This window comes from Entelurus aequoreus, linkage group LG03 (genome assembly GCF_033978785.1).
Source record: "Entelurus aequoreus isolate RoL-2023_Sb linkage group LG03, RoL_Eaeq_v1.1, whole genome shotgun sequence".
Lineage (NCBI taxonomy): Eukaryota > Metazoa > Chordata > Actinopteri > Syngnathiformes > Syngnathidae > Entelurus > Entelurus aequoreus.
In genome coordinates this window covers 17,133,677-17,149,418 of record NC_084733.1, presented here as the reverse complement: position 1 = coordinate 17,149,418, position 15,742 = coordinate 17,133,677, and the positions used below count along the sequence as shown (strand labels likewise).

Sequence of the window (15,742 nt, the reverse complement as noted above, 5' to 3'; positions counted from 1 at the left end):
CCTTGAATAGGTCAATAATTCATAATGACGTTGATTTTGATTAAATATTATTTTTCAAAGAAAGAAACAGCCTACATGGCAGCTTTGTGTTATTAGAGTAAACATTGCAACATTTTCTTGTTACATTTCACCTGTTTGCTCTTTTATACCACGTTTGTTTGGGGTTTTTTATCGTATTTTTAGAATGTGTCGTGGGGCCGTTAAAAAATGACCTGCGGGCCGCAAATGGACACCCCTGGTCTAATGCATTAGTAACAAACAGAGGTGGGACAGCGCCTGTGTGTAAAGGTATTCCAAGTGAAGTTAAACACCTGACACTTATAGCCCTGTTAGTCATAAGGCTGGGCAATAAAATTATATCAATACAAATCGCAATAAACACGTAATCAATATCAATAAAAAATGTGTTCAGTAAAACATTTGCATTAATTTTTTCTTCTTCATCAGAAAAAAAACAAGTTGCAAAGCAAGGTTGCATGAACCAAGGCACTCACGCTCTAGTAGCGAAACAACGCAGGAAGTGATCACTGATCAGTCGGGGTTGCACGCCAACAGCCAATCAGGCAGTAGTATCAACTATCAAGTTTGGTCGCACCCTCTTGTTGTCTCGCGGTTGATTCTTGGCATGGAGTGAGAAGAGAAAGTAAAAATGAGTGCTGCAGAGAGCAAAGAAATTGTGGATAATATTGCAGTTTCTTTGATTTCTAAAACGGACCGTAGTCAGACCAATGTGGTCTCTAAATTATGCACAATCACCTTAGATGTGCTCACCCTCTAGAGCACAGCCGTAGCTTCTTCCCTCAGGCCGTAAGACTCTTGAACGCATTAAAATAATCCCCTCAATTCCCCCCAAAAATGGATTAACTCGCTGGAATATAAAGACAATATAACATACATCCATAAACCTGGATGCATATGCAAAAGTGCAATATTTTTATCTGTACAGTAATTTATTTATTTATATCTGCACCTTATTGCTCTTTTATCCTGCACTACCATGAGCTAATGCGACGAAATTTCGTTCTTATCTGTACTGCAAAGTTTAAATTTAAATGACGATAAAAGGAAGTATAAGTCTAACTTCCTGGTACTAAACCTGCAGAAAATAGTTCTTCTTAAGTTTCTCTTTGTTTACATTTTCACTCTTTGTACTATTTTGTTACACTTTTTTTTTTTTTTTAGCATTTCTTACGTATTCCTTATTTTTGCACTTTTATTTTAAGAAGTTATTGTTAAGTGTTCAATGTGATTTTACAACTTTGTTTACATTGAGTGTTTTTTGCATGGTTGTGTTGATATTTCCTTTCCTTTCTGCATTGATAGCTGAAGGTTACATTTGGAGTACAAATGTTTACATTTAATACATTTTACTCCCGGTCCTTATTTTTGAGAAATATCAGTAATTATCGCTATCGACTGATATCATCACTTTTATCTTGATACAGTTTTCAGTCGTATCGCCCAGGCCTACGTCACCAAGCATCCAATTGTCTGACCGTAGGATATCCAGTGTTTCCCATAAACTGCCAAGATACCTGTGGCGGTGGGGGCGTGGCTATGGTCGTGGCTATGGGCGGGTCACCATGACATCATTGAGTAATTTGCATAATTTACTACAATGATATGATTTTCTCTAAAAAGGCTAAAAAAATGTATACTTACTAATTAATAATAACAGTTTTGTTTTAAACGTCCATCCATCCATCCATTTTACAATATAATTACAACACTTTATGTACATATTTATATACAGATTTGAACAATAAGTTATTCACTGAAATATATTTATTAATTGTGGTTCTTACAAAAAATATATCTTATAAAATATAAAAGCTAAAATGTCTCTTAAAGCTCTGCCCCTTTAATTAGTGCATACTAAATAATTTAACTTTAGCCTACTACTACAACCATATTATTTACCAGCAACATAAAGTGAAACAGAGGCAGAGGTGTCCTGCCACAGTCAGTAACAAATAAACAGAAAACAGTAGTGGTCAAATACAAATAAGGCAACAAGAGAAGTATTCTACACTTCTCTTTTGTAAAGTAAATCTGAACAGCCTATATGGGCATCTACATCAACTATATGATTTGCCTGAGAAGCTAGACAAGACAAAAAATTAAAAAAAAAAAAAAAAATTTAATTTTTTATTTATTTGTGGCGGACGTAATTCTTTCGTGGCGGGCCGCCACAAATAAATGAATGTGCGGGAAACACTGAATGTTTACGTTTAATATATTTTACTCCCGGTCCTTATTTTTGAGAAATATCAGTAATTATCGCTACCGACCGATATCCTCACTTTTATCTTGATACAGTTTTCAGTCGTATCGCCCGGGCCTACGTCACCAAGCATCCAATTGTCTGACCGTAGGATATCGTGTTGCTGTTCTGCATAAAAGCCACAGGCAGCTAATTGCTGTAACAGCCCTGATGCACCGTTTTTGTTGTTGTTGCAGGATTTCTGTGTAAAAGAGACTTCTGTCTTAGCAAAGCAGCCAAATGAATGGATTCCAAGTACAAAAACATGAGCAATTTAAAAAATATTTGTGGGATTGTTAAGCTCTTTGTGAAAGGCAATACAATAAGTGTGTACGTTGTGTTTTGTGTGGTGCGTATGTGTGTGTGTTGTGCTTTAATCTCCTGAAAGCCATTCTTTAATAAGATGGGGGGAAAAAACACTGATTCAACTTCCCAGGTTGCGGCTGGCATGGCGTACATCGAGAGGATGAACTACATTCACCGAGACCTCCGCTCTGCCAACATCCTGGTCGGCGACAGTCTGGTGTGTAAGATTGCTGACTTTGGTCTGGCCAGGCTCATCGAGGACAACGAGTACACAGCCAGACAAGGTACATTACACTTACTGCACTAAACATATGATAATATATTCATTTCTGGGGGGGAAAATGAAAGTGTCTGTCCCGACCATCGTCTAAAAAAAGGACGAGCTAAACATCATCTGCCTTTTCCATTTTGTCCCGACACGTATTTGCACAAAAAGTCGAGAAAATGAGCCAGTAATTTGTCGTGGTCTGGAAAACAGACGCACACGTGGTCACGACATGGCAGCGCTACTAAAGGATGCCGGTCTGTTGCTATAGTTACACGCTGTCCATCAAAAAACATGTCTAGTGTTTTGTGTGTTACTCTTTTGTCCAATGACAGAAAAAAGTCACTTCTGGAAAAGACTCAAAACAATGGTGAAGTGGTGTAATAATACATAAAGCTTGAAAATGGAATCTTCCAACAATTAATTCCGATTCTTTGGGGAAATTATTAGATTCAACACGATTTTCCATTTACACCTTCCAAGGTTTGTCGTTGTTCCCATTGGGTTGGTTTTATTCTTGCCCTGATGTGGGATCTGAGCCAAGGATGTTGTTGTGGCTTGTGCAGCCCTTTGAGACATATGTGATTAAGGGCTAAATAAGTACACTTGGATTGATTGATTGAAAATACGATAATGTTCCTCACTCCAATAATCATCTGTTTCCAGTTAAAGGGGCTGTTTGCAACTTCCTCACAGTTACATTTTTCAAAGCAAAATATATACCAGACCTGGGCAAATTAAGGCCTAGGTCTGTTAAGCTTTTCAATCTGGCCTGCCGGACATTCCCAAATAATTTTTTTAGATCTTTAAGGTGGAAACTGTAGCTGCCATTATGAAGTGCAGTGATGTTTTCAAATGACCGCAAGTCTTGAAATATACAAAGTATTGCAATGGTTGGAATCTGCGCTTTTGCATGATATACTAGTTACTATGGTAATCTAATTAGTTACTATAGTAATCTAGGTCACAGCAGCTCAGAAGAGGTACCAAGCAGTGTGGGTGGGGAGCGTTTCCAGAGGTGTCAGGGACAGACGCAGAAGGAGATTTTTACAACAAAGTTCTAAAGCTTAGTGATGTATCAGATGTATCAGATCGTAGGTGGGTTTTTTTTTTACTCTTCGCTTTCATATTTCGCTGTTTGTTGCGTTTTTTTTTGCGTTTCGCTTGATTGTAAAATATGTGGATGGAGAGGGGGTGTTACGTTCATATGTTGTCAATATTCAGTGTTTTATCGTTCATAGTTAATATTGTAAATCCCACGTTCTTTATCTTCATGTACTTTTTGTGTGTTTCATTCAGTAAAAAAATGTAAAATTCCATTCGGGGTGGTATAGCTCGGTTGGTAGAGCGGCCGTGCCAGCAACTTGAGGGTTGCAGGTTCGATCCCCGCTTCCGCCATCCTAGTTACTGCCGTTGTGTCCTTGGGCAAGACACTTTACCCACCTGCTCCCAGTGCCACCCACACTGGTTTAAATGTAACTTAGATATTGGGTTTCACTGTGTAAAGCGCTTTGAGTCACTAGAGAAAAGCGCTATATAAATATAATTCACTTCACTTCACTTCACTTCATTCTGTTTTTTCACGTTGTTTGTCATAACGTTTTTAGCATTCAATCAAACATTATTGTGTGTATTATTGTGGCAGCTTAGGTGCCAGAATGTTTGTGTTAAATTTACAACATTTTTATTCTGGCAACTTAGCTGCCAGTTTTTCTACCGCAAAAACAAATGTATCGTTTTTCCATTTACAGTAATCCACTGTTAAAAACAACAACCTTAAATTTTACAGTCAATAACTGGCAGCTCAGTCAACAGAATTTTAACGCAAAAAACAATAGTATTTTTTTGGAATTTACAGTAATATGCTGTAAAGAACAACATCAAATGTATTGTCATTTTTATTATTGTATTTTTCAGAGTATAAGTTGCTACGGAGTATAAGTCGCACCAGCCGAAAATGCATAATAAAGAAGGAAAAAAACATATATAAGTCGCACTGGAGTATAAGTCGCATTTTTTGGGGAAATTTATTTGATAAAACCCAACACCAACAATAGACATTTGAAAGGCAATTTAAAATAAATAAAGAATAGTGAACAACAGGCTGAATAAGTGTACGTTATATGACGCATAAATAACCAACTGAGAACGTGCCTGGTATGTTAACGTAACATATTATGGTAAGAGTCATTCAAATAACTATAACATATAGAACATGCTATACGTTTACCAAACAATCTGTCACTCCTAATCGCTAAATCCCATGAAATCTTATACGTCTAGTCTCTTACGTGAATGAGCTAAATAATATTATTTGATATTTTACGGTAATGTGTTAATCATTTCACACTTAAGTCGCTCCTGAGTATAAGTCGCACCCCCGGCCAAACTATGAAAAAAACTGCGACTTATAGTCCGAAAAATACGGTAATTTGATGGGCAGTTTGCTGTAAAGTTAAGTATTTTTATTTAGACAAAAACATGTTTGGAAAGGATGATAATATACTGTAATATTTGTTGCAATATTGGATTTCAAGCAGTACATATATTTTTTCTGTCAAAATGAAATAGTGGGAAAATATTAAGTACTTTGACGCATATCATTTCCAGGTAGTTGCGGGCCAGATAAAATGATGTCGCGGGCCAGATCTGAGCTTGACACCTGTGTGATAAATTATACATTTAATGACCGCTAGCGCTAACTATCCAAATGACGATTATTAGCTAACAACAACCAAAGCTCATGTGCTTGCATGTAAGAGTCATACTTGCCAACCCTCACGATTTTCCCGGGAGACTCCCGAATTTCAGTGCCCCTCCCGAAAATCTCCCGGGCCAACCATCCTCCCGAATTTCTCCCGATTTCCACCCAGACAACAATATTGGGGGCGTGCCTTAAAGGCACTGCCTTTGCGTGCCGGCCCAGTCACATAATATCTACGGCTTTTCACACACGCAAGAGAATGCAACCATACTTGGTCAACAGCCATACAGGTCACACTGAGGGTGGCCGTAAAAACAACTTTAACACTGTTACAAATATGCGCCACACTGTGAACCCACACCAAACAAGAATGACAAACACATTTCGGGAGAACATCCGCACCGTAACACAACATAAACCCCACCTCAACCCCGCCCCACCGAATTCGGAGGTCTCAAGGTTGGCCTGTATGGTAAGAGGGTGAGATATAGTGTGTAAAACACATTGGAAAGTTAGCGCCCTCTAGACATCTGTGTGAATGTTGCAAACAGTCCCTTCAACGCCCAGTGCTTTTTGTGGTTTTGGTAAACAAAATGTACACAGGTGTAAAATAGTCTGTTTTTTTTGTCAGGTGCAAAGTTTCCCATCAAGTGGACCGCGCCCGAGGCGGCGCTCTACGGGAAATTCACCATCAAGTCTGACGTGTGGTCCTTCGGCATCCTGCTGACGGAGCTGGTGACCAAGGGCCGGGTGCCCTATCCAGGTGAGTGTTTTGTTTTTTTTCCTTTCAAAAAACGGTTTTTATTATTCACGCGTGTACACGTCAGGCGCTACTCGGCGAGCTAAAAAAAGAGCGGCGTGTTGCATAATGTAGGTCTGGTCGTGCATAATCCAAAGACATGCTCCCAGCTGACCGTGTGGGCTTTTAAACGCTCCCATACGTAACACGGAAATCGGAAATAAACACAATACTGCTGAAAATAAGTTAGGGTTAAGGGTTGCATATAATCCGCCCAAAAAGCAATACGTTCAACAACCGAAATAACAAATCACGTGTCCACTCTCGTGTTGTCAGCGCCATTGTGTGTGTCTTTAAGACACGGTTCACTTTTGTTGTCGCCACCTCTGTGGGCGCAACAAAGCATCGTTACCTTTGCAGTGACTCACTAGCGTCTCCTAAGGAGCAAAGTAGTATTACAACACAAAAGGCGTGACATCGCAGTTATGTTTGGCCCCAGAGGGCCGCTCTTATTACACCATTTTTTCATGCATTTTATTAGTAGATTTTTTTTATAGCTCGGTTGGTAGAGTGGACGTGCGGGCAAATTGAGGATTCCAGGTTCGATCCCCGCCGTCCCGGTCACTGCCGTTGTGTCCTTGGGCAAGACACTTTACCCACCTGATCCCAGTGCCACCCACACTGGTTTAAATGTAACTTAGCTATTGGGTTTCACTATGTAAAAGCGCTTTGAGTCACTAGAGAAAAGCGCTATATAAATATAATTCACTTCACTTTAAAACTAAAATGTAAAAAAAATATGGTAATTTGCAATAATTTCACCTTAAAATGTTGTGTATATTACTGTAAATGAAAAAAACAGTACTGCTGTTTTTATGGTTAAAAAAAAAGCAGCTCAGTTGCCAGAATTTTACTGTAAAATTTACATTTGTTTTTTTACTGTAAATAAAAAAAACTGCATTTTTACAATAAAATTTTGGCACCTGAGCTGCCTTTTTTTTTTTCTTTTTTTTTTTTACCATTAAAAACAGCAGTACTGTTTTTTCATTTACAGTATATACACAACATTTGAAGGTGAAATTATTGATTTTTGTTTTTTACCGCAAATCAGGAAGTGTAGATTTTGCGTTGTATTACTGTAAATGCCAAAACGGCACCTTAGTTTATTACAGTAAAAAAAAAGTACTGTTTTTTTTTTTTAATTTCGAGAAAAATGCTGAATAAACCGCAGTATATTTAAAAATTGTACCATTGAATACCAATTTGATGGATAACTTGCTTTGAAATCATTATTATTCATTTTTATTTCTATTTATAAATGGTTTAAATGTTTCATAATATATTGTTTGCATAATTAGACAATATTTAAGTTAACAAAATGCGCGATTGCATGGAGTACATTTTTTTTTCTGCCAAAAAGAATACATTTAGTAAGACAAGTTACAGTACTTAATTGATACATATTATTTCCAGGATTTCGAGGGCCACATCTGGGTTTGACACCTGTGCTCTATAGCCACCTAATAATAACCATAATCATAATTAGGAGTGCCTTTTAAAGTCATCAACAAGATGACTGAAAGTGGTTCAGGTCACTAAAAATAGAAAAAACTTTCACGTTGCGTGTGAGGGATTTTTTTTATCATGAATTATTAATTGTGTAATTTGCTCATCTCTCTGAACACTTCAGAGGGCGCTATCAACACTAATGGATATACTTTTACACTCACATAGTTTGGTGCCTGAGTAAGTAAAAAATAAATACTACAATAAATACTACTTGATTTAAATAATCTCATTTAATTAAAATTCAGTGAAATGTCTTACCTGCACAGTACGTCCCATGCACACATCACGGGTGGGTTGCTGAAGCCACGCCTCCTACATGCATACATTAATTTATTATACTTTTAAGCCATACAAACAGTCAACATGGGACAGTTTAGTAAGTATGAATTGTCTTATTTACATCTAGTTAACATCTAAATGTCCTCCAATAAGCACACAAGTTGGTCTGTTCTCGTGTTTAGTAAAGTCATTCATAAAAGGTACAGATAAGATAAACATGGTAGGCTATAGGCTACTAGGAGCGAGCAGCTACACAACAGCTAAGCGCACAAGCTAGACATACGTAATAAGTGTCCTTAATTGAAAAATCTCGAAGATCATTTGTCAAATTAGACAAGTATCAAATAATTATAGTTGCCCATTACTTACATATACAACATATCCAAGGCTGTATTAGAAAGTATCCGGTAACAAATGTGTCCGCATCATTCAACTTACCGCATCATGAACTCAACTTAATAAATTTTGTGCCCATTAGGTGCCGCCAAAAAAAATGTCCACTCCAGTTCAACTTAAAGACAGCATAAATCCATTACGGAGGGTTAATAATAAAATACCGTATTTTCCAGACTATAAAACGCACCAGTATATAAGCCACACCCACAACATTTTTGAAGAAAAAAATATTTTTCCATATATTAGTCACACCGGACCATAAGTGGCAGATATATATGTCGTGAAATGAGTTATTTACAAAGAAAGATTTTGTAAATGTTTATTGACATACCTTGATTGTTTCCGAACGGTGCCTGTCACACGGCAGTAAAACGGCTGCTCAAACAAAACAGAAGTCATCGTCATGGACCCACCAGCTGTGGAAGCTGAGTCTCCAATCAGCTAAACGGACTCAAGGGTGAATTTACGAAACTGAAACAATACAAAAAGAATGCCATTGAAAGTTAATAATACCAACACGGACACTCGTAAATGTGTTAGCATATTAGCTAATGCTAACGATGCGAGCTTGATTGCATTATGATAGCACATACAAATGTGCATGAAAATACTTACCAAAACATGGGACGGTTTAGTAAGTAGGAATTGTTTTATTTATATTGTAAAACTTACCGTCGTTGCTTGGAGTGATGAGTGAAGAATTCCCACGGAACGGTACTTGCACTTCCGGTTCAAAGTAATAAACAGAAGGAAATACTGTAGACCAGGGGTGTCAAACGTACGGTCCGAACAGGTTTTATCCGGCCCGTGAGATGAGTTTGCTAAGTATAAAAATGAGCCGAAATTTTTTAATGAAAGAAACTGCTGTTCTAAATGTGTCCACTGGATGTCGCAATAGCAATTCTTTGTATCTTTGTAGATGATGCTACATATGTACAAAAAAAATAAATAAACCACATGATGTTAGTGCACCAGTCGAGGAAAATGAGCAAACTACATAAATAACATCCTGTAATTTGATTTTGATATCATTTTTTTATCTTGATAGATTTAAAATGAACACCAATGAGTTGACTGATGAACATTATCACATCATTTATTCAGAAAGTATAAATAACGACAAATAAAGATAGAATCAACTAGAGATGTCTGATATTATCGGCCGGTAAATGCTTTAAAATGTATTATCGGAAATGATCGGTATCGGTTTCAAAATTATCTGTATCTGTTTCAAAAAGTAAAATGTATGACTTTTTAAAATGCTGCTGTGTACACGGACGTAGGAAGAAGTACAGAGCGCCAATAAACCTTGAAGGCACTGCCTTTGCGTGCCGGCCCAGTCACATAATATCCACGGCTTTTCACACACACAAGTGAATGCAAGGTATACTTGGTCAACAGCCATACAGGTCACACTGAGGGTGTCCGTATAAACAACTTTAACACTGTTACAAATATGCGCCACACTGTGAACCCACACCAAACAAGAATGACAAACACATTTCGGGAGAACATCCGCACCGTAACACAACATAAACACAACAGAACAAATACCCAGAACCCCTTGCAGCACTAACTCTTCCAGCACCCTACAATATACACCCCCCGCTACCAAAATTAGGCATAATAATGTGTTAATTCCACGACTGTATGTATCGTATCGATTGATATCGGAATCGGTAATTAAGAGTTGGACAATATCGGATATCGGCAAAAAAGCCATTATCGGACATCTCTACTATTAACCGCAACATGTAAGTGTAAAAAAACAACTAAATTATGATTAGTACATTTTCAGAATGTGCTTGTTCTATTTTTAAACAAAGAAAAACAATCTGAAGTTGTCTTTATTTTTAAGTTATCGTGCCGTGATTCTACCAGTCCCGCCCACTTGGGAGTAGATTTTTCTCCATGTGGTCCCCGATCTAAAATGGATTTGACACCCCTGCTGCAGACTGTTAACCTCGCAGCACATGCGGTGAGCGAACTCATCCAAAAGAGGGCGCCATCGCAAAAACAATAGCACATCTTTTAAGTGTCTTTACTTGTGTTTTATGAAAACTATTTGCATTATGGCCGTTAGCGAAGAACAATCCATACATTAGCTGCGCTGTTTTATAAGCCGTAGGGTTCAAAGCGTAGGGAAAAAAAATTGTGGCTTACAGCCCTACCATTGTTCTCTGTTTGACTCATTTTACTTACTCAAACCTTTTCACACCACAAAATAATACAAGTATGTATGAAAAAATGTGTATGGGGACACTTTTAATAATATACATTTTAATTTGAAAACTGTTCAGTGCGTGACCTACAGTATATGATAACACTGTACCTTTTAAATAAGGGGTGTCCAAAGTGCGGCCCGGGGGCCATTTGCGGCCCGCAGCTAATTGTTTACCGGCCCGCCGCACATTCTGGAAATGCTATTGCAAAAATTAAAAAAAACATTTAAAAAAGTGGAATGAGGTGAATTCAAACCACAAAAAGTTGCAAAGCTGCCATGCAGGCTGTTTTTTTTTCTTTTGTCTATCTTTATTTTTCTTTTTTTGCCATTGTTCAAAAAAAGAATGTTATAATGAATTATTGACCTATTCAAGGCTCCAATTATTTCTAATATTTCACTTTAAAATGTTTTATGTGGAAAATATTGCATATTTTGTGTGGTTGCCATACAAAAACATAAATGTTTTCTTTGACAAAAGAGCATAAAACAAACAAAATAATAGTTCAAACCTTAAATCGACAGATATATCTGAAGTTGATCTCGTAAGTTAAGTGTTGAAAGTAAAAAAACATTTTAAAAAAATGTATCACTTTATGAGTGGGGCACCTTTGGATCCCAAAAATATTTCATGGGACTTTATTTATCTTTTCACTGTGATTACTCAAAAATATTAATGAATTACAATCAATGGTGTCCTGCATTATTGATCTTTTTAAGGCTCTAATTACTTCATCAAACATTGCTTTCTGAATGTGTTGGGCAGTGGGAGAAATACTGCATAATTCAGTTTTATTATAAAAAAACAAAGTTGTCTTTGACAGAAAAGGCATAAAACCTTTTTATTTTTTTTAACTTTATATCAACCTGAAGTTGATATACTGTAGAGATTTACTATAAGCGTTAAATTTAAAAAAAATAATAATAATTTGACTTGTTTTTAACATTTTAATGACTTAGACCCTTTATGGTTCCCGGCAGCCCTAAAAGTAAAAAAAATAAAAATCCATATATTTTGTTATGGTTTGAAAATGAAAAATATCAAAATGGCCCCCGCATGCTTTATTTTTTCCGTGTGCGGCCCTCAGTGGAAAAAGTTTGGACATCCCTGCTTTAAATGATACAGTGTGTCACATGATAGCGATCCACTCGCAAGTTTCCATTCGGAATTCTGTTTTTGCGTTTTCGGACACGCTTGTTTTTTTGGACGAGTGTCGGCGTTTGACCACCAAGTCTTGCGTGTGTGGCCCACTCGTCCAGGCATGAACAACCGCGAGGTGCTGGAGCAGGTGGAGCGCGGCTACCGCATGCCGTGCCCGCAGGACTGCCCCACGTCCCTGCACGAGCTCATGGTGCAGTGCTGGAAGAAGGACCCGGAGGAGAGGCCCACCTTCGAGTATCTGCAGGCCTTTTTGGAGGACTACTTCACTGCCACTGAGCCTCAGTACCAACCAGGGGATAATCTCTGAGTCACGTCTGCCACTGGCCACTAGAGGGTGCCAGACAGCCGCTATTATGTCTTTTTTTTTTTCTCTTGACGCTCATCTGCTGACCTCTTGACTTCCAAGCCTCATCACACACACACAAACACACACACAAACACACACACACACACACACACCAGGCAAGCTGACTATCAAATCAGGATGCTCTGGAGAAAGGAGAAGTGTCGTTCACTGACAAGGATGCAAAAGATGAGCTGTGTAACTTGTAATTAGTGTAAATACAAATTGCTTGTTTACTTACTTCTGTTGGTTCTATTTGACTTTATTATACTTTTGATATTTTGGGGAAACATTCAGCTTTCCTTTACTTTTAATCCAAGTTAATCTGAGGTTTGCTCATTTGCTAGACATGCTGGACTGACCATATTCAAATGATAATAATGATAATGATATTACTGTAGGTCTCTGTACAACAAAATGCATGTATCTCCATTTTTGTGATTTACAAAAATTTTTATCCCTAAAAAATATAAAAATTGGTAAATTGTTTTGTTTTTTTAATACTCACAAAAATGTTTTTTTTTTAATGTAATCTTATTTTGTTATTGCAGAAAACAACAAAATTATTCATTTGGTTTGTCATTAAAAAAAAAAAAAGTCACAAATGTATTTTAAAGTCTAACCCTAAAAAGTGAAAAAAAACACTTTTGATCCACTTTTTCAGCCCTTCCCCCCTCAAAAAAATATTTTATTTTTTTTCAAATGACTAACATCACAAAGTTTTATGATGCATAAGAACAACCAAATCACTTATTAGATTTGTCATGAAAAACTATTTTGAAGTCAAAATATTTTTTTACATTTGAATCCTGAAAAAAGTGAAGAAAAATGTTTTTAGGGATTACAAAAAAATTTAAAAAAAATTTCATCCCAAACCTCTAAAATAAAAATTATTTTCAGATGACAAAAATCACAAAATTTAGTGATACGCTCTTCTTTAATGTCCATTTTTTTCCCCGTTTTAATTTTGATGAGAAAAAAAAGAAAAACAATTTCAGAATGAAGAAAAATCAAAGAATTTAGAGGTGAAGGCAATCTTTTATGTCATTTTTTGTTTAAATTTTGATCTAAACAAAAGTAAATTTGGGGTTGGGAGATTTTGATAAGAAAAAAACGTATCACTTTTTTTGCTTTTATTTCTAAAATGTTTTTAATTTCCTTTATTGGAACCAAAACCGTTATTGCACTTTGAAAAAAATAAATCAAAATAAAAAAAAGTGATACATGCTTTTTGTTGTGCAGTGACAATATTATATGAATAGTATTATAAATGATTAGTATTAATATTAAAACAATTGTGTGGCTGTGCGATTCATTGAGCTTTTTTGTTTGTTTATTTACACTAATTTAATCGAGTATAACGCTACTGCTCCTCTCAAGGAAACTTGTATGTACTCTAACACCTGTTCTTGCCTTTTCCTCTTTAGTAAGTACTCTTCTATTGTAAGGGAATGCCTTCTACTTGCTTTCTAACTGATTGCCTAATGAACTCTTCCACCGGATGCACAATGCATTCGTTGCATTTCAGCTGCAGCCATGAATTTGGAGAAGAGCATCAAATGTCTTTCACTTGCAAACAGAAAAATGCTGAGTCATGATAATCGGATATGTTGCAGGTCTGGACGTTCCATGCCAACCCTTTTTGTGCGTGCTTACGTTGCTTTGTGTTTTTTTGTTTGTTTTGTCTCTGTATTATTATTATTATTATTATTATTATTATTATTATTATTATTATTTATTGTCTCTGTCCATTACTTGTACATGGTTTAAAATAAACAGCCTTGCCATCTTAAAAAGTCTTCTTTTTGACATTGAACCCTATTCTCAGTAATACCTTTGTATCAGTGTTTATTTACCAGAATAAAGACATCTAGTCTTTTATTGTCCAATGAAATACAAGTTATATTTTCCTAAAATAGCTGCCGTACCAACCAGCTTGTTTTAAGGTTTATATTATTTTTAATGTATTTATTTTAGTAACTGTGCCTATAAAGGTCAAACTTGAGTTTCATCAAAACTGGAGGTGTTTTTGTCATTTTGAAGATGTTAAAAAAAACAATACAATGATGTAATATCCTCTTAGGTAGAATTATATATCATTATAAATAATTGATGTATACAGATGCATAAATACTGTAGGTGTGTACCTAAGAAGAAACACTTTAATTTCATAATACTGAATGAATATTACTAGAATTCACTACTGTTGTCCACTGCAAAGGATATTGATTTAACAAATATTGGTATTTTAATTGTTTTTACCTGAAACAATTATTTAAAGATATATTTTTATGAGTCAGATGAGCTGTGATTTTTATTTATTTATTTTGTATGCAGCTCCACTGTGTCTTACAGTCTGCTTTATTTTCATTTATTACACTTGCAAAACGACCTAAGTAAATGAATCAGTAGCAAATGTTACTTATAGTATGCTTTAATGTGAGTGGAAAGTCTAAACTAGTGTTCCGTGAAATGCAGCCTGGTGTGCCGTGGGAGATTATGTGATTTCACCTAACTGGGTTAAAAATATTTTTGCAAAACAGTAGTTATAATCCGCAAATAATGTGCCGTTGTTGAGTGTCTGTACTGTCCAGAGTAACCGTGTAATATTCTTCCATATCAGTAGGTGGCAGCAAATTGCTTTGTAGATGTCGGTAACGACGACGATGGTTTGTCGTGATCACAATATGCAGACGACAGCCGGAGGCAGCGTGCAGGTAAAAAGGTATCTAATGCTTAACCTCTTAAGGCCCAAGCTGTTTGTTTACATGCTTTTTTTATTTCTCTTTGCTATTTGGGCTTATTGGACCCTAATTAGAATAAAAATTAAAAATCATATTTTTATATGATGTACTTAGTCCATAAGTACATAAACGTATGTGCATGCAATTTTTTTTTTACACTTTTTTTTTCCAAATTCCATTGTATGTTATACTCTTCTGACACCACCAGATGGCAGTATAAGTGTCCATATGTCGGCATAAGACCCCAATTCAGTAGTGTACACAATTTTAGAAATAAGAGCTAAAAGGGCCGGGCTGTCCAAGGACTTTATAGGTTAAACCAAAAATAAACAAAAGGCGAGTGCCGCTAAGAAAAGGCTTAGGGAAGGCAATTCAAAATTAAACTAAAACTGAACTGGCTGCAAAGTAAACAAAAACAGAATGCTGGACGACAGCAAAGACTTACGGCGTGTGGAGCAGAGATGGCGTCCACAAAGTACATCCCGTACATGACATGACAATCAACAATGTCCCCACAAAGAAGGATAGCATCCGCACAACTTAATCAAAGTCTTGATCGCTAAAACAAAGCAGGTGCGGGGAATAGCGCTCAAAGGAAGACATGGAACTGCTACAGGAAAATACCAACAAAACAGGAAAAGCCACTAAAATAGGAGTGCAAGACAAGAACTAAAACACTAGACACAGGAAAACACCAAAAAACTTAAATTAAGTCACGGCTTGGTGTGACAGGTGGTGACAGTACACTTAC

The 15,742-nt window shown here is 36.5% G+C and overlaps 1 protein-coding gene across 1 annotated transcript in view; it reads left to right on the top strand.

Moving 5' to 3' along the window:
• The window catches only part of LOC133646226 (tyrosine-protein kinase fyna), an 89,763-nt gene extending 75,773 nt beyond the window's left edge, over positions 1-13,990 (top strand). The window contains exons 10-12 of the mRNA XM_062041387.1: positions 2,700-2,853; positions 6,170-6,301; positions 12,003-13,990. Coding sequence (XP_061897371.1) covers positions 2,700-2,853; positions 6,170-6,301; positions 12,003-12,211 — 495 coding nt within the window. The 3' untranslated portion in view covers positions 12,212-13,990. The remainder of the gene's footprint in view (positions 1-2,699; positions 2,854-6,169; positions 6,302-12,002) is intronic.
• Positions 13,991-15,742: the final 1,752 nt, after the last annotated feature.